The sequence below is a fragment of the Meleagris gallopavo genome, chromosome 5 (genome assembly GCF_905368555.1).
Source record: "Meleagris gallopavo chromosome 5, MGAL_WU_HG_1.1, whole genome shotgun sequence".
Lineage (NCBI taxonomy): Eukaryota > Metazoa > Chordata > Aves > Galliformes > Phasianidae > Meleagris > Meleagris gallopavo.
In genome coordinates, this window is record NC_139408.1 from 53,996,120 (window position 1) to 54,020,628 (window position 24,509).

The 24,509-nt window shown below is 40.0% G+C and overlaps 1 protein-coding gene across 3 annotated transcripts in view; it reads right to left on the bottom strand.

Annotated features, from left to right (window-relative positions):
- Positions 1 to 14: 14 nt before the first annotated feature.
- SLC38A6 (solute carrier family 38 member 6) overlaps positions 15 to 24,509 on the bottom strand; it is a 38,016-nt gene continuing 13,521 nt past the window's right edge. The window contains exons 6-16 of one of the 3 annotated variants that reach the window (XM_085225808.1): positions 22,922 to 23,000; positions 18,070 to 18,152; positions 17,541 to 17,599; positions 13,324 to 13,389; positions 13,061 to 13,114; positions 11,520 to 11,599; positions 10,780 to 10,880; positions 7,935 to 8,059; positions 6,993 to 7,137; positions 6,785 to 6,879; positions 15 to 5,562 (exon numbers count right to left, since the gene is read on the bottom strand). In XM_085225808.1, coding sequence (XP_085081934.1) covers positions 5,485 to 5,562; positions 6,785 to 6,879; positions 6,993 to 7,137; positions 7,935 to 8,059; positions 10,780 to 10,880; positions 11,520 to 11,599; positions 13,061 to 13,114; positions 13,324 to 13,389; positions 17,541 to 17,599; positions 18,070 to 18,152; positions 22,922 to 23,000 — 965 coding nt within the window. In that variant the 3' untranslated portion in view covers positions 15 to 5,484. Of the gene's footprint in view, positions 5,563 to 6,784; positions 6,880 to 6,992; positions 7,138 to 7,934; positions 8,060 to 9,718; positions 9,745 to 10,779; positions 10,881 to 11,519; positions 11,600 to 13,060; positions 13,115 to 13,323; positions 13,390 to 17,540; positions 17,600 to 18,069; positions 18,153 to 22,921; positions 23,001 to 24,509 lie in introns of those variants that run through there. The other 2 variants (XM_085225809.1, XM_085225810.1) reach the window with 2 other exon arrangements.

Here is a 24,509-nt window from a genome sequence, read left to right on the forward strand (position 1 = left end):
GAGCAGCAAACGAGTTATGCAAACACTGTTCTTTATTTTCTGTTTTTCTTGGAACACGCCAAGGCTGCTCCATAGAAATCTGTGGGAGGAAGAACTCAAAACAGGAAATGCATGGCACACAGATCAGACGTTCACGAGGTATTTTTTACATACAGATGACTTCTTTTAAAAAAGAAAACTTCAATTCCACATTAAGCACAGTTAAATGATCACTTTTGAAACACAAATACTAAAAACATCACCACAAACTGAAAAAATTAGGCAGCTTTTTTTCAACAGTGGAAACTGTCTGATAGTGGCAGTCATTGGGAAGTAGATGTGTCCCAAAGCTCCATGCAATGCAGAACAACTATAATGAATGCTTTCAACATCAAAGGCAATGTAAAGCAATGATTCTGTGTTAAATGTTAAATCTAATTAGGAGAGGAGTTCTACAGCAATCTACAGCAATGTTATAACTCCTGGACTGACCTGAAGCTGAAGCTTTAATTAAAGTGCATTAGGATGCCCACTACTGAGCTAACGTTAATCTTCATTTCTGTACGTAGGGACAGTTGGAAACAACGTGATTAATCTTCATGTCTTTGCAGGGATGCATTGGTACAATGTCCATCTCCTCCTACTGTTTATAGGAAGCAAAATAAAGAAGCCAGGCTGCTGAATTTGCAGAATTCCAAATCCAGAACCTCACTCTGGCTCTGTAAGAGCGTTGGAGCCAGCTCAACACACCTGTGTTCAAGGTGAAATGATCACTTGTATCCAGAACAGGCACAGCTCTGTCCTCACATGTTGTATGCCTTGCTGAATCTGCATGATGATGCTAATGAAAATTGCCATATTCCAATGAGATAATCCTAAAAATTAATTTTATGAAATTATTTTTAAAAAGACTGGCCATTTTGGATCAGGCCCACCCAGGTCTATAACCTGCTCTATTGCTGCCCAAAGGAGGTACACACGGGCAGATGCTTCCTCTGAGTCCTCTCAGCCTCCACGAACTGCAGCTTTCAGAGCACTGACTTCCAGATCCTCACCACAACGACCGTTTGTGCACAGTCAGAAACACAGCAATAAAGAACAAGCCTGCATCCTCTCCCATGCAAATAACACGTTTACAAGCAGGGTGGGATGTAACATCTGCCCTAGCAGCTCAAGCACAGAGATCTTTTTGCACCGTTGTGCCTCCGTGCCCAGGGGAAGGTGAAAGGAGGGGCAGAGAGGAGAGGACGGTATCACAGAGGTTCCGTTTACACTGCACAGGGACATGAGAGAATTTTAAACAACTGCAGTGAAAATCAGTATTAAGATGCTTAAAAACAAGGGAATAAACAATGACCACTGAGCACAATGCACACACAGGCTGTAAGCACTGTGTGCAGTGCTCCCTTCTGCAATGCTGTTTATAAGAGACACCTCCAGCCCAGCTAACCACAGTGCATCTGAAACCTGAGCAGCCTTTAGATGGGCACGGAATGGAAACAGGAGAACGAGAGAAAACAAATCAAAGGCTACTGACTCATTTTCATCTCTTACATTGTTCTCCTTATGCAGCTGGGGAAAGGCAACCTTTCCAAACGAGGTCAGAAATGCTAAAGGATCCTTCTAGCCGAGGCTTCAGAAAATAAAAAGGTATACACATAATAAAGCAGAACCATTGAAATTCACCAATCTGGAAATATAACAACAACAACAAAAATCTGTATCCAAGTTTAAAGAAAAATATATTTAGAAGTATGTGAGTGTGAGAGTGGAGCTCAACAGAACTCATGCTTGCGTACTGCTGTAGTGAACCCTTACAGGACACAATGCACAAACAGTCTGGGGAAGACTAAGATTAAAAACAGTGTCCTTACTCTGTTTCTGAATTGTGGAAAATGAACACACCTTTTCCTAAATTTAGCAGCAATAGTTCTCTCCTTCTGCCCCTCTCCTCGGGTTTTAAGTTATGCATCATAGGATCTTCTTAAAAGTAGCAGCATTTCTAACTCTTTTGCAAATGGAAGACAACAGCGTTCTGCAAACCACTGTGCTTCCATCCCTTCTGCACCACAGCCAAAATGTAATAATAGAGCTCCAGCAGAGGTGCGAATTGCTTCCCTTCATCCTCACGGAACATTAACTTCACACACTGGTATTCATCAGCCCAATGCTACCTACCAGAGCAGTCAGTTAACAGCCTGGCTCATGTACCCAGAGCTTAAAAACAATAATGTAGTAATTTCCATTGCATTACAGGAATCAGCTGTAAAACCGACACCTTATTTCAAGCATTTTCTCAGCCCCATCTTTTAACATGATGCACACAAACCCAACTGTGCAGATATAGGGGATTGCAGTGCAGGGCAGACTCAGTTTTTTTCTCTGGGAGAAACAAAGAGCAAAAGCTCAGCAGAATCTTGCCAACTTTCTGCACCTTCACAGATGATGTAAATCTTCCACATTAAGTCCTGCTGTTCAGAGTTTAAAATAAAGTGCCTGCAATGATGTCTTACAACTACTATTCAATAGTAAGCTGCGAGACCGTGATATATGAGAAATGGTTTTCATAAAACCTCACAATTCTAAGAAATATTCTTCCTAATTTCTAGCATCTTACAAAATATATCTACAGTTCACTGATGTGAATGTGAGGTCTCCTGTTTTCCTAAGTTTTGGTTCAGTTAGAAAATCATTCCCTGATCTGCAGCTATCGTTGACTTCTCAAGGTACACTTCATATGAAATAGATATTCAGGTTTTTGCACTGCTGCCAGAGATGCTCTGCCTGGCAGAATCCCTACAGCCAACAAAGTCTGGGAGCACGCAGCAATCAGAGGGCAGCCACAGGCAGGAGGGGCTACACCTGGTTGTCAAGAACTGAAAAGGAAGGGTGACCTGCAAGGACAAAGGCAAGATGGACAGCCCTAATCCCTGATACTCACACAGTGCTGAGAAACTGTCTGGCCAACCCCTTGATCACAGGAGGCCAGAGAGCTCTCAAGTTAGAAGCATCCCAAGTGCACAAAGATGGAGAGTCAGGTGTGTGAGAAAAACACTGATCTAATGGCTGCTGTGGCCTTAAAAAGGCAGTCCAAGTCCATCCTCCTTCCCTTTCCTGTTCCCAAAGAGCTCAATTCATTCAGTTTTTGGCAGATAACTCATCATCTTTCCAGGTTTTCTGCTAGAGAAACTGAGCAGGAGCCACCACCATGCCAGTGCCATAGAAATAAGCTGTGAGCATCTACCCAGGAGTGGACATGCTGTTTCTGGTGGTGACCTCACCTTGTGTCATGAAACCCCAGGTAGAAGCTTTGTGATAAAAATGCCTGCAATCTTTTTTAGAATATAGTGTACTGACTTATAAAGAATGGGGATCCTAACAAAACTCCTGAATTAGTTCCTATGCCTCATCACTCGAGTCTATTTCTGCATTAAACTCCTAAGCAGAAGAACATTCCTCAGGCAAAAGGATTCCTGAAGCAGTACCAACTGCACACCAACACCACCTGGGTGCCTGCAGGCCATCTATCAAAAGGGAAAAACATCTTACAGATCCCAAGAGTTGAGTGATCTGCTGGCACTGAAGTCAGAGAAGGCATAGCTTGCCAGCTGAGGAACAGAGATGGTGGTTCCAACTCTGCTATTTTCTGTTCCTCCCTATTACACAGGGAAGGATCAAGCGCATTCTCTCTGGGTTATGTTGAATTTGGCACATCTTCTTCTGGAGAGCCCAGTGCTCCCTGCGGCCACTGGCACAGGCAGCCACGCTTTCCCAAGGCAGTCAGCTTACAAGTGAAGTCCTTCCAAGCTGAAATCAATTTTCAGGTTGCTCTACAGCCACCAGCAGTGAGGAGCTGAGTTACCAGCTATCGTGACAACATTAACAAAAATAAAAAATCAATACTTAAAAGACTGAATGCTGCCTCTCCTGCATCATTGGAAAATATGCAGAAGTTCTTTTGGGAACGGCACAGCTATGATTTTGCTGTAGCTTTATTTCTACTTTTAGTTTCTGGCCCCAGTTTTGCACAGGAGCTTAAGAAAGACAGACCTGCTGCTTAGAGGTTGGAAATGTCAGTTTCTAGGGCATCTTCCCTATCTCAAATGAGAAAACATATGTCAACATATTAACAGAACTGTTTCAACAGGATTTTCTAGCTAGAGTCAACTAACTTACTGTTCACCTTACGGACAGAAACACTTCCATAAATGTCATACACTAGCTTCTTTCATGTTACACAGATAAATTAATTTACTATGTTTCATTTGTATCTCATTCCAATTCTCAGATGAAAAAGTGCTAAGCTAAATTAAAAGAAATATTGCATCTGGAAATAATGAAGAACTTTCCCACTCTCTAAATCTTGCTGTTTGAATCTGAGGTCTGATTTCTGAACTTTACATAAGGCATTTCTGCGGAGGCTTAACTTCTTCAGGGTATAAAGTATCTCAAGAGATTAGGCTATTCTAAAGACATCAGATTCCATCTGATAGTAGCAAATTTAAGGAAGCTTACCATGATATTAGTAGAATGAAAGCAGTGGCTGGTATGAGGAACTTCTGTGGTGGCACCCCATACCATATGTAACAAAGCCCAGCTGGTGTTGAAAACTGCATTCACGATTCATTTAGACAGAAAAAAATTACAATTACAAAAGGGTGTGTGAATGTTTAGAGATTTGGGGTAAAAATCAAGGTGACATAAACATAAAATTTCCTTTGCCTTCAGGACAGCAGAATGCCACCTTTCAAGGCCAAACACACAGCAGTACATAAAACACAGATATGTTCTATTTCAAATAGGAAATGCTGGTAGAAATGGGAGTGAGAGAGAAAAAGTCTCCCACTGGCAGGAATACTGAGGTAATCTGAATAATACTGAATTAACTGAAAGTGATCAATTATTAACTACAAACAGAATCACTAATGCTGCAAGAACTTATGTTGGATGGGCAAAAGCTGCTAATTTAAAAATTACTTCAATATGATTCAAGTACACAGGAGGTATAAAACAAGAATACAGTTATCATGCTGTGTCCATTAAACTGGACTAAGATGGTCGGCCTCTGAATCTGTATTAGGATAAATTAGGGTAAACACTTGGAATCAGTCAGTTCCTAATACCAACTGGCTGAACTTTTGGAAATTATAAAGCAACAGCAGTCTTCTACTGCTAAGATAATATGTTATATGCACATCACAACTGATTTAAAATCCACCTCATTCTCTTTAAAAGAAAAGTTGTCTTAAGGTTCTGCATTCATTCACCACGTGCACCAAACCATCTTTGTGCAGCAGGAATTATCAAGAGATCTTTTTACCTGCCGCAAGAGCATCATTAAGTAGTATTTTAGACTCAAGAGTAATGAAGGAACATCACCAACAGGCTGAAAAAGTGTTATTTGTTCTGAAGATGGTTGCTGTCAGTGCTTTCTGTAGGCTGTCCGTATCTCTGGGTCTTGCTGTCCTCCTGAAGCTCACTTTGGACAGTAACCACATGGCATTACTAATTAATCCAATTGAGGATTATTAGAATTAAACTGAGCAGACCAACACAAACGCCAAAAATAACCAATGCACATGCCTGTGAAGAAAGAAGGAAAAAATCTGTATTACTGAAGATAAAAAAAATTGTGTAAGAACAGGTTTAAACAGCGTGTTTTAAAATAATCTTTCATGCTGCAAATTAGTTCTTCAAACACAAAAAAAGTCTTCAAACACAAGGTATCTGCTTAGAATGAAATGAAACTAAGTCTGCTCAGGGATAGTTTCACTGGGCACTCTCACAATGGTTTGGTTCACTTGCACTGTTCACCTGAGAACTGTACAGATCTGCTTGAATAAACACAACTGCGAATGAATGAAGAAAATTAATTTATATTTTACTCAAAATGGTTGAAAGAGCATCATCACTGGATTTTCTTTCAGGTTCCCTATTTCATCAACATGAGAGCAGTCCTATGAGTCATAGCAATGGCAGATGGTCGCAGCACAGGCACTCTGTCACCATTTTTAGGACGAGAGGTAATACCTTTCAGTTGTACCGGGGAAGATTCAGTTTGGATATTAGGAAAAATTCCTTCTCAGAAAGAGTGGTGATGCAGGGGCACAGCTGCACAGGGAGTGGTGGGGTCAACATCCTGAAGGTGTTCAAGAACTACAGAGATGTGACACTGAGGGATGTGGGCAGTGGGCATAGTGGGGATGGGTTGGGGTTTGACTCGGGCATCTTAGCGGTCTTTTCCAACCTGGACTACCATAATTTGAGACACTGCCATGACATCGGGCTGAGTAGCAGCTAAAAAGAAGACAAGTACAGTTGCAGTGCAAAAAGCAGGCTGCTGCACAAATTCCAATTAGAACTCAACCAAATGTGCCAAAAGAGAAACCATAAAGGAAAAAAAAACAACATGGTTTTGAGAAGGCTTAAATAGAAAACAAGCATAAACACTGTTTCACTTAAACAGTTTGGCTTTGTTCCAGCTGCCCAAACAACATCAGAGTAATGCGTAAAAACCACAGAGAAACTGGATTAAAAATTAACATCTGAAAACTATAGAGAAAAGCATGTATTCAGATCTACAGTCCAGAATACAGACACTCTGCTATTCGGAGAGGTCTTGTAAAAAAGAAGTTTCAGACACAGCAGAGCTAACGTGAACAATAAAAGAAAACGCTCACAGATTTTGTGAACTGCATTGAAAACTGGAACTTTGCCCATTAGATTTCGTTCTCTCCAGTGCATTAAAATGTATCTAAAATGAGCCTCTTTAAATGCAATTAGCACATGCACAGAAAAAGCATACCCCGAGTTTGTGTGGTGACAGAAAGTCCTCTCGGCTAAGTTTAAGATAAAACAGTCCAGGATACACAAAAAGCAAACATGTCGATGTGGTTGAACCTACAAAAACCAGAAATAAGACTTTACTCAGAGCACGACTGAAACATACTAGCTCAGTGTAATTCTGAACTTCTCAAAGAGAAAGATAATAATAAAAACCCACAACAACTTACCAACTACTCCGAACACATTCTTAATGTCTGGCACATACATTGCAAACAAAACAATGATTGCATTCAGAACTAAAGTGACAAGGATGTGGCAAATCCAAGACACAGGAAGGTAAGAGAAAAACACCATCAAGACAGCTTTCCTCGCCTACATGAAATGAAAACAAACACTGAATGGGTAAATGAACACATGTACTTTTTTTTTAATCTTATTTCAATTTCACAAACGAGTATAAAGAATTTTACCATACCAGATGCAAAAGAACATTTTAACTTGAAATGCAAAAATCATTTAATAAGAGTTAAATTACGTCTTTTTCTCTCTGTAGCATGGAATTAACTTCAGAGTTCAAGCAATATTTATCATGTGGCCATTGGTCCTGAGAACAATTCCTGCTGGGACAAGCAAAGGTTTGGGGGCAATAGCGTGCTGCCAACTGGTATGTAATGTGTGTACTTACCTAGATGTAGTTTTGACTATTTTTGGTTTATTTTTCATAACTGAATGAATTCTCTCAAATCTACCATGGAATTGATAAGCTAAGGCAGTATTCTTGCAGTGAAATAAGTCAATATGTGTTTTCAATTTACGATGAAATTGAGTTTTCAAGTCTAAGTGTGTGTGTGCGTGCGTGCAGAAAGGATCTAAACCTAAGTCAGCAAAACTCAATTTAGGAGAAGAAAAAAAATCAAACTAAATAAACTTTAGAAGTTCTGAATTCTCTAAATTAAAAACAATGCTGTGGCCTAGTTTTAATCTGAAATCTGTCTCTAGAGCACAAATTAGCTTAGCAGTTCATTGTTATTTTGGAACATATGCAAATATGTGGTCTTTGATCAATCACTTGACAAGTGAATAAGATACACAGGACTAGACGTGTCTCAGATACTACAGCCTGCAAAGCATTAGTGTTAGCATTGCTTATGCCAGAGAGGAGTACTTACTGGGAAGTGGATTAGAGGGACTGTCAGAAGCACAGAGAACAGTATGGCCAGTTTAACAGTCATGATGACAGTATCATGTGGCAGGTAACTGCTGTAACCTCGCAGCAATTCAGAGTCCACTTTGTCTGAAAAGCAGAAAAAGGAATTCTCCTCTAAATCATTTGAGAATTAATGTGAAGTATTTAGCAACATGTACGAAGCTTACATTCAAACGGACCATCAGCTTGTGACTAATGCACAGTGGAGGGGACTGTATATAAGCACTACTGATAAACCAGCTCAAACTGATTTGCAACCTAGAGAAAACAGAAAACAATGCGTGCAAGAGGCAAGATCCTGTAGAGCCTCTGCTGAACTAAAAGCCATCTAAGAGAAGATGAAGGAAATATGGAAAAGGAAGGCTTAAAAAGAAAGCAATTCCAAGCATGCAGATACGGGTTCTGAAACTTTCAATCCACTCACTAATAAGGCAATTTTTAATCTTATCTGAATTCTACCACGTTAGCTAGACTTAAAATAAAAGACAAGTTTTAGTGGCCTGAAGGGATGAGCAAACAGCAGAAGTAAAACCTAGAAAACTGCTGAAAACATCTCCAAGAACTGAAGAAAACATACAGATGTCAGTATGCACAAGCCTCAGACATTTCCTATAGGAGTATTTTAAACAGACAACAAAAAGCACTAGTCACAAATTAAAATGTAGGTTTAATTAAAGTCAGGATGAGCCGATTGATTGAGCCTTGACAAAGGATCTGAAACTTAAGAAGGGGCTTCACTAATGAACAAACAAAATGCATCTGGGCTGCTTAAGCTTCCTATCACAACTCTTCAGCAATGCTGTAAGCAGCACTACTACTCCACTGAGCAAGTCAGAGTTCTGGAAGTGGTCTCTCTGCTCCTCCCACTCAGAGTGCTTTGTTGGGCTTCAGAACAGACCAAATTTCCACCCAAGTCCAGGCGCTGCATTGAGTTTCAAATTCACAGAAAACAGTACAAAACTTCTGAGCCACAGAACGATGAAATATGACTCATTTCAAAGAAGGAACTCCTTCTTTGTTTTCAATTTAAAATAAAATGTTTTACATTTTCCTGGACTGGTATTTTAGGAACAGAAAACAGATTCCCCCTATTTAAAGAACTAAGTTAATTAAACAAGACAACCAAAAAGTTAAAAAAAGGAGCAGAAGCATGGAAGGGAAAAATGTAATCTCTTGCAGACATTCACTGTTGGTTCTGGTGTTTGGGGCTCCTGAGTCTAAGAATTACTGAAAGAAATCACGCTCAGAAAACCAGAAATATTCACAGTGACACAGACTAAAAGACTGCAGTCAAAGGGCTTTGCCTCAAAGAATTGATGGCAGTGAAAGTAATAGGAACTGGGTCAGTTTCTATGAATTATTATATTTTATTTTTGCTGAGATGTGACCTGGAGACAAATGGTCTGCAGGAGACAACTGACTGCTGAATCTCTCAGAGTGATGCTTCGAGTTTGAATTCCCTACAAAGTCACATGGAAACAGCAACAGTAATAGTGGCCTATATGCTACTAGGGGCTTCAAGACCCCCCACTTAATATTTCAAAGGATTCTGTGTCAAGAGAACGCTTTCAGAAGGTACATCAGACATACAGTAATGCTTGGGAAACAAGGTGCAAAATTCCCCTCAAATTTGCAATTTTTAGCCTCTAAAAGCCAAATTCTTGCTGTATGCTGTAGTAACATTACTGTAGTATTGTTAGTACTGTTAGTATCGTTGTCTTATTGTTCCTTAAAAGAGGCACTCACCTACTTCTGCCAAAATTATGATGGACCTTTCAAAAAACAAAAGCCACTATGTAGATAAGAATTGTGACATCTGAGTGTTGGCAAAATGCAATACCACCCCTCACTTATGTTTGAACTCAACTGAAAAACTGCACCCAATTGTACTGAAGAGTCCAAATGCAGCTGTAACACTGGCACTGAAGTACGTTGTCATGTCAGCTCTAGAACTGAAAGATATCCATGGAACTGGTCAGGGCAGTTTTATATCCCACTCTTCTGTTTGGAAAATAAAAAGGTATATTCTTCAAGTGCTGTGTTGACGATATCTCTAAGAAACGTGGATCTTCTGATTCTTGGATCAGTATGTGCATCAGACAGACACCACTTCTGACTCAGGAAATGCACACAAGGCAATTTACTGAAGATAGGAAGCATGTGCTGGGAAGCCCAACTCAAAGCTTTGAGCTCTACATTTTTAATTTCTTTCCTAGCCTTTTGTCCCTGCCCTCCACTGAAGCCAAGACACAAAATTAGATTGCTCCTTCATCTGTCTCAGACCTTCTGAGTTTCTTGTTGCCAGTTAATTCTTTTCCGTGTTTACCTTACACATTTAAAAAAAAAAAGCACAATGAAGAATTTATTTTGTGCAACCCTTTACAATAAAGCTTTATTTTAGGAAAGGAACAAAACTTTCAGCAGATTTCTAGTGAAATAGCTAGTGCTGGTTCTGATAAATTTGTAAAAAACCCAAAAGCAAAACAAGGAGGTAATACATGCTTTGTTCCTAAGCTGTATCAGACAGGACAAGCATGCCTGCAAAAATTCATGTCTCCCCAGCATTAGGGCTAGCTCGTCATGGGTCACATTCATATCTTGTGTGCAGAGTATTTTTGAGCATAAACCCTGCACTTACATGTTGAGAAGTCAGTGGTACTGTAACAGTTTGAGAGATTCTTAATGGGACTAAGATTTATGAGGATCCAAGTGTATTAATGCATAAGCAAGCCTGAAGTACTAAAGACAACGCATGTATCATTTACTATTACACTGCATTCTAGAGAATACTTCAAAAATATACTCACCATAAAATGTCAGATAGCCAAACAGAGCAGACATAAAGTAAATTATGAAACTCAAGCCAATTCCTGTGACAGCTACATTCTGCATTCTACTTTTGGATGGGCTGAAACGTAAAGGAAAAAAAAAGTGTTGATTCATCTGTATCGCGGACCATTCAACACAACGTAAGCTACATTATTAGAAAACATAGCAGCCTGCCTTTTATGAGAAAGCAACCTCGTAATTTAGGGGCATACAGTATTTGCTGAAGATTGTGCTCTCAGCAACATGGTTCTTTTTAAAGTATTTTTTATCTCGTAGTGAAGATTCACTTGTCACAGACATCTAGCACCGTTCCCAGCTGGAAAGGAATTCTGCCATGCCTGCCAGTGAGATTTATTTGTACGTTTATTTGATTTTTAATAAAATAAAAATAGCAATTTATACAGGATCTGGGCCAAAAAAACACAATCTAGTGAAATACAGATAATGAAGAAAAAAAAGAACTACTGAGCACCTTAGTAAATGACCTTTTTTCCCTAGATGGCCAAGACAATGTACTGACATTGGTGACAGAACCACATTTGCTGTTTTTCTCTCCAGTTGAAGAAGATAAGCCAGAGCAGATTAGAAACATGAAGGTGATTGAGGCTGCAGTGTTTGATGGCATTAACTTGAAAATATAATACTCAGGATTAATTTAGGAAAATAGAATAGAATGCTCCCATTGTATTTGAATATTGCATGTGCTCTCATACATTACCTTTGGAGCTCACAGTAAATCGGTAAGACTGAGGTATGGCAGAGAAAAGAGAAGGCCATGGTTGGTATTGCATAAGCACTCTAAAATAGAAGATAAACACCTCGTAAGTTGTTTGTTACTACAGATGGGTGGGAAATTATCTGGATGAATTCAGTTCAAGCCTTGAAAGATGGTGGAAATCATTCAATTTAATGCTTCAAGAGAAATCTCTGTAACACAGAATGGTGCCTCTGAGTTACGTAGAACTGGATCTCTTGAACAAGCATCTCTTCTGGCATTGTTCTTAGCTTACTATTTCATGATCAGGAGAGGTCACTGGACAGCAGGTCAATAAACTAACAACTGAGAAGACAAATAATTAAGTAAAAAGAGTAGAAATTTCCCCAAGGCTGGTATATTGTGCATGAAATTCTCTAAGTTTTCTTAGCTACCTGTCAAATTACTGTCTCCCTTACCCTGACTTCCCTATTTTCTCACTACTTCTTAAATACTTGGATACAGTTTCCAGAAAACATAATGTGCTTTATCATCTAAAGGTTTAAGACAGTTACGTAACTAGGATTGTGCCAAACACAATTAGTGGTATATTATTTCAAAACCTTACATTAGAAGAGATGAATCATCTAGTATAGCCTGCTTCAATTGCCAAGTGGAATAAGCTAAACTACAACAAGGCCCATGCTGGTAAAAAAAAAAAAAAATGCCACTTTCAATTGATAAAATTGAAAAAGGCAAAACGCAACATAGATGAGTTCCAAAATTCTACAAAGCACAAAGGCCAGACAAAAAGCTGGATCCTCTCGTTCTTGTTTCCAGCCAAAGCAAAATTTCTTCTTTGATCTGCATTTAACATTTGTCTGATGTTTGGGTGGTTTTTTTGGGTTGGAGTGTTAGATTTTGTTCTTTCAGAGAAATGTTACCAACCGTGGCCCACTTGAATTCCAATATGCTACAGACCTATCTCAAACTTCTTCCTCTTTTTCTCCCCATTCTCTTTACCCCAAAGTAACCGGAGCTCTATATGATAGCCCCCCTCCTGCAAGCCTTGTTGGGTGATGATGTAATTTAAAAGCCACATTAATTAACAAATACCAGAGCTGACATGCAATGAAATGCATAAGATTGCACTAGGACTGAAGAATTAGCTCCAGATAAGAAAAAATGAAATTTATACCCAGGCAGTTTCAGAAGATCTGAAGTTCTTTAAGGATTTAAATGCATGCATACAGTTAAGTAGCACTGCATTCCAGCTGAGGGCACAAATATAGCCCAGATCCAACTGCATCCTGAGGCTGAGTACCACTGCATCTGTTATACTTCATACTTTGGTCACATTTGCAAAATGTTTTCATAAAATGCTAACTTGGACACCCAGCCTTCGTATAAAAAAGCGAGACTGGAAAACACTTGGCAGTAGGTATAGGAAATATTTCCACAGCCTTAACTAGTTTTACAGATGTTCATCTTACCCTGGATAGAGTTTAAACCCCAATTTTTTAACACCTCCCGCCTTTAGTTAGCTTATTGTTAATAGAGATTACCTCTTTTGAAAGATGAAAGAGCTTTGCTTTACAATCCGCAGTAGAATTTGAAACCTGTAAGACATAGATGGCAAAAAAAAAAAAAAAAAAAACACATAAGGAAAGAATGAGCCCAAGCCACAGACATGAAAGGTTTTGGTTTCTTGATAGTAAAAGAAAAGAAGGAATTTAAATAACAAGTAATTCTGAAAGTGTTAATGTAAAAAAAGCATTACAGTTGTTAATGATATGTTAGAAGAACTTCCAAACAGCATGCATTTTACCTGTAAAGTCTCTATTGCACTGCTCAGAGGTAGAGGACAAGGGATGGACCATTTTTTTATCATAATCTGCAAAGACAGCATGGATTACATCCCCAAAATCAAGTTAGGTTTAGATAGACATAGCTAAAGTATCAGACAGTTGGTACACAAAGCAGGAAGCTAAACCCACAGTAAATTAACTAACTTGACTGGTAGGCAGAGAGGCTACAGAAAGGGGAGCCTGACAGCAAAGCTTGTCAGTGCCATTCCACACAGCTGCTGGCTAAGCACAGCTGGCAGCCTTATGGCTTGCCTGTCTGGAGGTGCTGTGCTGAAATGAGCTATGACATTAGCTGAAATACAACCGGTGCTCCACATTCACTCTCTCTGTGCTCCATGCTAACCACCTCCCATACAGAATAGCTGCTGTGTTAGCTGTCCCAGGCCCTTTCCCTAAGCAGACAAGCCCTTAACAGATATAGAGCAGAGCCTAGGGCTAATCTTAAAAGGCAGAAACATATGGTGTGGACTAGAAAGCAAAGGAAAAACAATAAATGCAATTATTGTCCCGGAATGTCATTGGGGCTTTAGCTACACCCTGCTGCTTTAGGGACTGCCAAGTAACAGGGCTGAAAATCAAAGGGAAATTAAAGTAAGCAATGTTACCTCCTCTTTCAGGAGTCTCATTTAAAATGATAGTGGCATTGCTCTTCTCACCCTAATTAATTTCCTATTGTAGATGCCTGGCTTTAGAGGTTATAATTCTTTTGAAGCCTAAATAATTAAAAACTTAATTAAAGACTCAGATCCATGAGAAGAATAACACGGGAGAGAGCGTTTCTTCTGGCTCAAGGAATCCACCTTTTGCTCACAGCCAAGTGGTGTTTCCCAGAGAACTTTGTGTCATAAAGGCCAAGAGAAGCAAGAGAAGTCTGCCTGTGTGGGACAAGGAAACAGCAGGTACCCACCATGCTGCTTCCGCGGTGGCAATACCTCCTTGGAGGCGTTCAAGAACTATGGAGATGTGGCACTGATGGACACAGTCAGTGGGCATGGTGGGGGTGGGTTGGGGTTGAGTATCTTACATGTCTTTTCCAACCTGAATGATTCTATGAAAAGGAAATGAGTTTCTCAAGGAGATCTCTCCATACTTGCAAGGTACCCAGAGAGGAGAAGGAGAGACTTGGAGGGCTCCAAAGTAAAAGGATCTGTGAGATCTCTGGCTAAGATTTGAACAGGCTTCCTAAGCAGCGTGAAGGTGCACGAGCTAAAACGCAAGCTTTGGGGAAAGTGAGCTGTGCTTGGCAATGGGTAGGAACAGGGCTTTCTGCTAAAGGGCAACAATGTGTAGAAATACTGCAGAGGCAGAAGAAAGAGAAGCCAACTCCAAAAACTGGAGAACATTCTTCTAAAAGGACATGAATAGAGATTTTCAACAAATTGAAATGGAAATAAAAAGAGACAATAGAAAATGCACTAAATGCATTTTAAATATAGAATTTTATTTGCCTACCCTCTTAATTACTCAAATCTGTTTGGATTACTGAGTGCAGTACACTTCCTATCTCTAATGAAGCCACCAACAGAAAGAGATTTTTACATTTTGTGCAGCCTGATCCACATAAGCACTGTTTTTCGAGTATAACAAACATTTGGTTGTAACTTAGAAAAAAAGCAAAACTAAAGGCAGATTCTGATGAAAACGAAGTATTTTAAATCCACAGCACAAACACTGCTGCAAATAAAGTCAGTCGCTGGCTCTGGGCAGCCTGGTTTGGTGGTTGGTGACCCTGCACATGGCAGAGATGTTGAAACTAAATGATCATTGTGGTCCTTTTCAACCCAGGCCATTCTGTGATTCAGAGTTCTCAGAACGTTCTAATAGATGTTGCTTTTTATTATCCCGTGGATGGAAAACAGGAATCCCTTTATTCCAGCAGTCCTGACAGCACTCAGCAAAGACGGGCTCTGTGTATAACATCATTCACTACATGTGGCAGGTTCCCAATCTGCATCACATTTTGTTCTGGGAACGTAAACAAGAGATTTAGAAAAATACCACTAGGAATCATTAACACCTTTGTTGAACAAGCTACCAATAGGGCTTTCCCACCAAAAAATCTGGTTTTACTCTTCACCAATATTCAATACAGCAAGAAGAGGCAATAAAAAAGTGCAACGATCACGTTTCATTTCTCTTCATTTAGGATTCACATCAGGAAAGTATTCAGCAATGAGAAACAAGAGAAAGTGCTCAGGACCTCACAGAATCTGGCTTTCAATTAACAGCTGAATGCATACACATTTTTTCTCCCTCATCAGTTCATCTTGGCGTTTTCATTCTTTCCGAGTGAGGACTATAAGAAGTGCATTAACTCTACAGGAAAAGACAGCAAAGCACAGGAGGTGTGTGACCTGCCAGGGCCCCATAGCAGAGCACAATCTGCAGATCTGCTGACCAGGACACGCTGCCTATCACACCTATCTTTTTCACATGCTGTATTAAAACTGTGGCTTGCTGGCAAGAGGCTTCACAGATGGCGTGCACTTAAAAATGCACAGAATTATTTTGTATGTAAAATATAACTGTACAGCTTGCATATGACTAACAGAACTTTCTTCTGGGATCAATTAAAACATATATACCATACAGAAATTAACACTGTGCAAACAAAAACAGCATTTCAACAGCACGTGCCATCCACTTCAAAGCATTTAGGTGTGGAAACCAAACCACAGTTAATGCCTTTGAGTTTCAATGCCTTTGAGTTTCAATGCCTGATGAAGTCAGAGAAAATACTGTGCAAAGAGTATTAGCTCTCCTTAAATATCACTGTGTGCTCCTTATCTAGAACTTTCCACACACCTTTCAGTTACAAAGAAACACACCTAAATCCTAGCTTAAATCACTATAGTCACATCTGCATGCAAGTCTTGTTTATCTGAGCCCCAAATTATCTTTCAGTGCACTTCCCCATTAGAAAAGCTTTCTTCAGATATGTGCACAAATTCACAGCCAAATATAGGAATTGAAATTGTTGTGAAACTGTTGCAAGTAGCTTCACCCTGAGACCTATTTCAGCATTTTTTTTTCCTTCCTTTAAGATAAATTTTGAGAAGAGGTCAAAAGTTAAGGTAATTTATAAATATTACAAATGCATTTCCATTAGCTCTGAAAGGCTGTGGCTGCTCCTCAATGCTAAGCTTTGGAAGAATACTTCCCAAGGTCCTCCAAACACTGCAGCTCTCCAGGGATACCCCAGGGTGATGTTTTGACAGCTTTGAAGTTTGGTTTTATCACATGGTTTAGTTCCTAATGGATTACCTTGGTCTCCCGGATGGCATGTTTGTTCAACTTGCCTTCAACTCTGTTTATCCCTTTGTAAAGCAGGTATTAAAAGCAAGTCAATGCAAGCCAGAATGATGAGGAAGAGGGGGAACATTATTCCAGGCTCCCCAAAAAGATTCCCATTGCTCTACCTGGATGACAGAGTGCAAGTAGCTTGGTTGTGCCATTTACTATGCGTGTGCCTTCACATAATTTTCACTGTAAGGAGGAAAAATGGTGCAACTTAAAGCTATGTTTTTCCTCCCAGATCTGCCGAGCAGTTCTCACTTGAGATATTTGGAAACATCAACCTCAGAGGGGCCTGGAGAGGGTGAGCATCAGGGTCAAAAAGCCCATATGGCTTAGAGAAAAGAACCTTTCCTTTCAGCAGGAAAGAAGAATAAGGTCATTGACGTATTAATGAATCTTGTAAACTGTCTTAATGAAGTTCTAGTTTTCCTTGCCTTTTTTTTTGAACCCAGTCACTCCATCGTACATGTAAATCTAATTTATTTGGAGTATATTAAATTTTCTTCTGCACTAGTTGCAGTAAGTAATAGTTAGAAGCTAAGCAAACAAAATTCCATGCTGTTACTAGCAGGGAAACAAAAGTGTATGTGCCAGCTCCCTTCAGTGCACTGTCAGCAAAACAAAAATATTGTTGCATTTGCCAGTCCAAAATATAATTATTTTAAATCTTTTCACATGTTTGAAAGTTCATACGCATTTCCATGCCTCAGCAAAACAAATAGAGTCTGTCCAAGCAAGCACATACTGAACTCCAAGAAAACTAAATGCTACATAAAATGGAAGAGAGGAGAGGAAGACAATTCATTTCAAAACAGTCTTGTGAAAACATTTAAACAATAAGAAAAAAAATAGATAAGCTCTGCTCTGATTTTTAACTTACCACAAGCACAAAGTACACCATAAAGAAAAATGATAAACTACTTGTGTAGCCAAGAAAGCCTGTAAAATAACAGTAAAAATAAAAGAGAATTTATAAGGAAAGTGATCCTAATGTACAGCTAAAGCTTTACATTTTAGGCATGTTTTCTATTACAGTGCTTGGTATCTGGGGCTTAGGACTCAGAATAACAACATTCCAACTGCCTGTCACAGATCATTTATGCAGTTTTGTAGGGCAGAATTAGAACTGGCTTACCACTAATGGCATGCTGTAAGTAAATGCAGCTCTTTAATGTTCTGCTGTAAAGATTTTATTTTAGTATTGCAGACAAAATACTACTGCAACCCAAGTAATAGGTTAACTAGGCAGGGCTGGAAGGCAGAACACAGTGCAACAACTTAAGCAGCCCCCACAATGGCCAGCCCCCTGCCAGTTTAAATAAATAAATAACCCATTAAGGTTTTAAAGTCTTCAACTGTAATTGCTACTAAAGTAGAATAATATTTGCTTCTCTCCTTTAATTACTCACCGATTTTAGGAAGAAGCGCGAGGGGAAACACAATGCAGACCCAAGTAATGAGTAGCAGCAGTCTCCCATCGAGGTACCAGGACCTGTTGGAAAAGCTGCTTGTGACTGATCCACAATTCATGAGGCCTAAGAAATATATTCAACTTTAAAACTGCCATCTTGGACAAAGTAACCACTAAGGACAGAAGCAGTAAATAATTTCAGTTGCACATGCTATTTACATGGGTTTGTATTCTCACTGTCTGTACTGACATAAAATAGAGCTCCCAGACAGTGAGAAGCAGAGCACCATCCCATAATTAACCACCACGTTGGCGATGCTCCATCTGCACGGATCAAGGCTCTGATGTGTGTACAGTTTCCTCTCAGCAGCTCAATATGTGAACCCCTGCCTCCACTCAAACCAGCGATGAGAGTGCAAGGGCATTCTGTACCACGCTGCTCTCCAACACAAGTACTTCTATCACAGAAGCACAGGGGTTGGAGGAGACCTTCTGGGGATCACAGAGTCCAATCTCCACAGTGTTCCATGCATCTCAAGTTGGGTTACACTGAGCTTTGTACTTCCACAGCTGGAAGCAGCTGCAACTCTCATTCCCATTTACTGCACGATCTCCTGTTCATCGTTCCCACGTCATATCACAGAATCATAGAATGGCCTGGGTTGAAAAGGACCACAATGATCATCCGGTTTCAACCCCCCTGCTGTGTGCAGGGTCACAACCAGCAGACCAGGCTGCCCAGAGCCACAATCAGCCTGGCCTTGAATGCCTCCAGGGATGGGGCATCCACAACCTCCTCGTGCAACCTGTGCCTCACCACCCTCTGAGTGTCCTCTGCTTCTCAATGTTTCCAGGAGGTGTGAAACAGGAAGTCAAGCAGCTCAGAGGCCAATCTATTGGCTGTTGAAGTTTTCTAAACACAGCAATTTTCCACCCAAATTTTGCTATTCCTATCAGCACAGGTCAAATATTAGAGGAAATATACCAGTCAATCAGCCTGCTGTTAATTTGAAGTAACGTTTGCTGTCCAGAGGTAATATAACAAAGAACTGTTAAAAGGGGGACTTTCTTGTCTTTAATATAGCACAGAACGATCCTTCATTCATTGCAACACCATCAAAGCACAAAAGAGATGGAAATTGCTGTAATGTTCATATAAAAACATAGATGTAAAAAGCACCATGGAGGCATATGAAGTCTTGATGCTGTTAAAAATCTGTTCGGTACCAAAATCTCATCTTCTAAGCAGAGGGAAGCACAGATGTGTAAGCTGTTAAGAAACAGAAACATCTCAAGGGTGGTTCCCCGAACTTGGCACTGGCCATATCCTGTACTGATAAACATCTTGCACATCAGCCCTCGACTTTACTACCTATAAACACCCTGGCCTTTGACCTCCACGTTTATTTAGTCCAGGATATGGTTAGCACCTAATAAACAGGCAGCACCTCAAGTTATCATACGGAAAGCAGCAAACACCTGTGTTGAAGAATTACCAGAGACAGATATGGAGCACCGTCATGCACTGTGGCCAACTGGCTGCATCACTTAACATCAGAAAATTACAAATGAATGGAGTAATGTCAGTGCTGAGGGAATCCTGCCCATTTCCAAACCAAAGTAACCCTGAAGTAACAATACCATACACACCACTGCAGCTCAGCAGGCCCAAGGAAGAAAGTACTTTGGTTACTCTATGGTAAGTGAAAAAAAAAAAAAAAAAACAATGGAGGGGGGAGGGAACAAAAAGAGCAAAACTGCAGTGAGGTGAGGTGAAGGAGAAAAAATAATTTTGCAAAGTGTTTCCTTTTAGAATATCCTTGATTAAAAAATTATTTTAAAATAACAAACAGACCAACAGAAAGCAGAGGACCATCTATTGGTCGGCAAAAAAATGTGGCCGTTTTCTCCCAGAACACTACTGTAGAAATACACTTATTCTCCACAGGCAGAATAAATGTTTCTATATTTCCTTTAAAAATCAGTTAATCCGCAGATATAATCCCATATGATAAAAACATTCCAAGTATGAAATGCAGAATATAAATCCTTGCCTCTACTGAAAATGCTTTGGCATGCAGATGTTCCTCCTCCGTCCCTCCCCCACTTTTAACTGAAAGCAGACATTTATAAATTGCTTTAATTTCATTCCCGAATGCAACAGGACAAGGGATTCATATGTTCTACATTAGGATCTGACTCTCAGTCCATATCAATTATGTAACACACAAGCAAGACAACTTAATTGCATCAATCATATCCTCCTGACAGGGTCATTAAATGTTAACAGAGGGCTCACGAATTACAACTTTTTAACACAATCCTCATTGGAAGCAATGTTCATGTCATCAAAACTACGTGGAATTCTTATGCAGACAGACAGAAACATCTCAACTTGCAATTAACAAGTGTTTATATTGTATGTTTTTGTTTTTTAACAAAGACACATCGATACATTAAACACTGGCTCTGATCCTTTCCAATGCACGCACACCTGCTTACCTTTAGCTACAAAAATAATCCAATTTGCAAAATGACTTTCCTGTGAGCATGCCTCGGGTTGGTATAGGCACAGAAAACATTTCTCACAGACAGTTTAACTGACACATCTGACAGCTTCTAACTCCAGTTAAAGATAAATCCTGCACCCAAATGGCAGCATATCAGATGCCACAGGGACTGAACAGAAACAGAGAAGTTGTGCAGCCACATCTGGAAACAAGAGGCCCAGTTAAAAGATTTTAATCAAATCAGGCAATATTTATGCCCTTTGCATATGTAAGTTGCTACTTGGTCCCGATAACTGATTGCCTATTTGTCTTGAAAAATTCCCTACAATTTACATTCTGTTACTCAAAACCTACTCCAGTGTTATGATGATCATGGAATGGTTTGGATTGGAAGGGACCTTTAAGATCACCCAGTTCCAATCTCCCTGCTGTAGGCAGGAACACCTTCTTCTGGACCAGGTTGCTCACAGCCCCATCCAGCCTGGCCTTGAATGCTTCCAGAGATGGGGCATCCACAGTCTCACTGGGCAACCTGTTCCAGTTAAGAAATAAGAAATGTACTGCAGCAAAAGATGATGATCCATCAGGGCAATATAGATGAAATACAGTAGTGGGCATGCACAGGCCAGCTGTGTCCACAAAGCTGTTATACTGACTGACTGCTGCATCTCAAGTACCTGCTAGAGCAAAGAACAGAGGAGTCAAACTGTGTCAAACAAACACCATTCATCAGAAGAGCTCTCAGCAACCAGGCAAGGCTCTAGCTGAAAATGAACGCACCACTTGAGCGGTGGCTGGCATTGCAGTGGACAATTTCAGCTCTTTCCAAAGGCAAAACTGAACTTCATTCCTAACGTGCAATTCCAGCTAAGGAAAAAGTATGGGTGGCACATAGTGCAATGAGAATTACTGGGGCTCAGCCCATTTGTAGTAACTGGTTCAGCCACTGTAACCTGTGTGCCTGCTCACTAGCTGAAGATCTGCACAAGGACCTTTGATAAAGAGCATTATCTGCTTAACACATCTGTTTTTATACTGTCTTCTTCAGACAGAACAATCTTTCATATGTATGTACGTATGCATGCATCGGGCACTTTCAGATCCTACCTATTAGAAGTGCTCATAAGCTGCTTAAAACTGTGTCTTTGTTGGGAAAAGTCCATCTGCATAAACAGAGCTGGCATCAAATTAAAAAAAATAACATAAGTGATGTTACATGCAAACAATGGCAATGAACAGATTGGAGCAGATAAAGCAGCAGATTCAACAGCACTCTGTACATAGGAGAGCAGAAAGCACAATTTGGAAGGAGAGAGTAATAAAGCCCAAATGAAAAGCTGATGACTATCACAGCTGGAAAAGTTGCATTAACAGAGCAAAAATGACATGCACATAAAACATAATCATTTATTATTAGGCCCTTACTAAATATGCATTATTGTGAGGACAAAAGGAGGGCAGGAAGACAGAAAGTGAGGTTAGCACCACACCATTTCTCAAAGCACATGTTATACAATTGAAGAAAAAGAAAAAATAGGACTTGAACTAAAGTGCCTTTTTAAAAATCAATTTCAACTTAGAAAGTATAGCAGAAGCATCACACAGCCTTTAAAAAACTACAGTGTTTTCAATCCAGTTTGAGCTCAAAACACCTAGAAAAAAAAAAATACAGCCTGGGAAAACTGCAGTAAGTGTGAGATACACCATCAGGAATGACAGCAGCACTGCAACAACCTGAACAAGAGATTTCAGCACTGAAGCTGCAGCGTTTGCCCCAGGGCAGGCACAGATTCCTTGTGACAGCTCTAATAGGAATGTGAGGGACACACATTACATCCAGCTTTATAGCTCAGTTGTGAAGAATAATTTCTTTACTGGCAGCCAAGTTATGGAATTATAAACCAAGCCTGGAAACCTGGCCTTTTTCCCAAGACAAGTCCAATTACTGGAGCAAGACAACAAAATATTTAAATTTAAATGTCTGCCAGATTTCATACTGTGATCTTGAAATATTTTAAGTGATAACATGACAGCAGTTTAAATGTTTCTCCTCCCCCCCCTCCCATCCCTTCCTGCTTTCCCTTTCAAATTTTTACAGATTTCTTTGAATGGAGTTTTGCCACCGACTTTAAGGTTGTCTGATGGGAAAGAATCACGCTCTGTGTGTGCTGCAGAAGGTTTACAGATGCCAAATATTTCATATTCCAAGAATGCCTGTAAATAAGTAATGTTTTTAGCATGTGAGATCAGAAGGAAGCGTCAATACCCACCTCCTCCAGCAGTCCTGAGCTGCTTTCTTCTCCAAGATAAATTCACAATGCTTGCAGCATTTTTACTTACCCGCTCTCATCTCCACTTAAGAACCCTGCAACAGCACCAGGAAGCTCAGACTTCACAATTAACAGATAAGATGACATAGCTGCAAACAGAAACAGAGCAGATTTAGCAGAGGAACAGCAGCACTGTAACAACCAGCGTGGCTTAACCAGCACGGTTATGACTGGGGCATCTCAGCTGTATATTAGACACCGTGGCACCAGAATCAACATTTATTTTCTCATATGCTTCCTTTAAAAATAGCTGCAAATCCCTGAGTACCGTGCTGATGCTGGCTAATGCTTCCAGAGAGGCTGTTATGACGTGAGTCTTGAAGCAAGGAAGACATCATCCAAAGGGCCAACAAAACAATACTGAGCAGCAGGCTGACTCTTTACCTGGCAATATAGATCTGCGCAGACTGGGGCTGCAGCACTTCTTCCCAGCTCTGCAGTAGATGTTGTTGATGAGGATGAGAGTAACTCCTGAGATTTGCTTCTATCAATACAACAGATCTTTTTAAAATGCTCTGTATTTGTTGTTGTTCAATTGTTGTTGCACTAAATGAATGCACTGCAAATCTAAACACAAGAATGGGACTTGAAAGGCTCTTTATACACTGCATGTCTGTATTTACAAGAACTACAAATCTGAAGAGAAAGTGTTAGTTAATCCTGTGGGAGTGATAGTTTGAAATAGAGCATTTATATTTGTATTCATCAGAAAGTAATGATGCATACAAATAAATCCAAGCACTACTTCATGGTGCCATTTTTCTGCTTTGCTCAGTGAAATGAGCAAAGGCATAAATAATCAGAAAAAAAAGGCGTAAAAAAATGTAAGAACTCTTCTTTATTTATCTCAACTTCTACTACCCTGTTACCTTCACATATTGCTGCTGTCACTTTTTGCTTTCGCACGAACAGCAAACGTTTGTACAACCCAGAAACCAAGAGAGAATTACTCATAACATCAGGCATTACAAAGAGCTCCAGCAAACATCACAGCCTGCTGGGAGCTGACTGCCATCTGTCCAAGTGATGTCACCACTGCGCCTGCAAACGCCTTCAGTCGTGTACAAAGCTTGATGAAAATTCATCTGTTGCATTCAAATCTTACTGACCTGTGTTTGGTAGTTTAGAACACTGTGCTTCCTTTTCTGATGCTCCCCAGAAATAGTATTTGTTTGAAAAATGTATGACGGCAAACTTCCGTACGCTGAGTTAAGAGTGGATGTTTTGAACCCTGGAAAACGTGTGGACTCTGACACTGCTGTACTGCAGCAGCCAGCGTCAAATCTGAAGAAAGGGAATGTGGTCTCCATAAAGAAAGCAAATTGCATTAATGCAAAGTGACATCTACCTACCGCAAGCTTAAATTAAAAACAGTTGGTGGGTCACTAAATAAGGAAATATTCGCTTCTTCGTAATTAAAAGCTCTGATTTTTTTTTAGGATTTGACTGTATTTCCCCGTTGACGTGTAGCTGTTGTTTACACCTGGCAAGGTGTGTTATCCATTGCCATTAGTCTCCTATCTGCAAAGATCACGAAGATCTTTACAGCATGTGCATTTTGAAATCACCAGAATTTGTAAGAAAATTAACACTAAGCT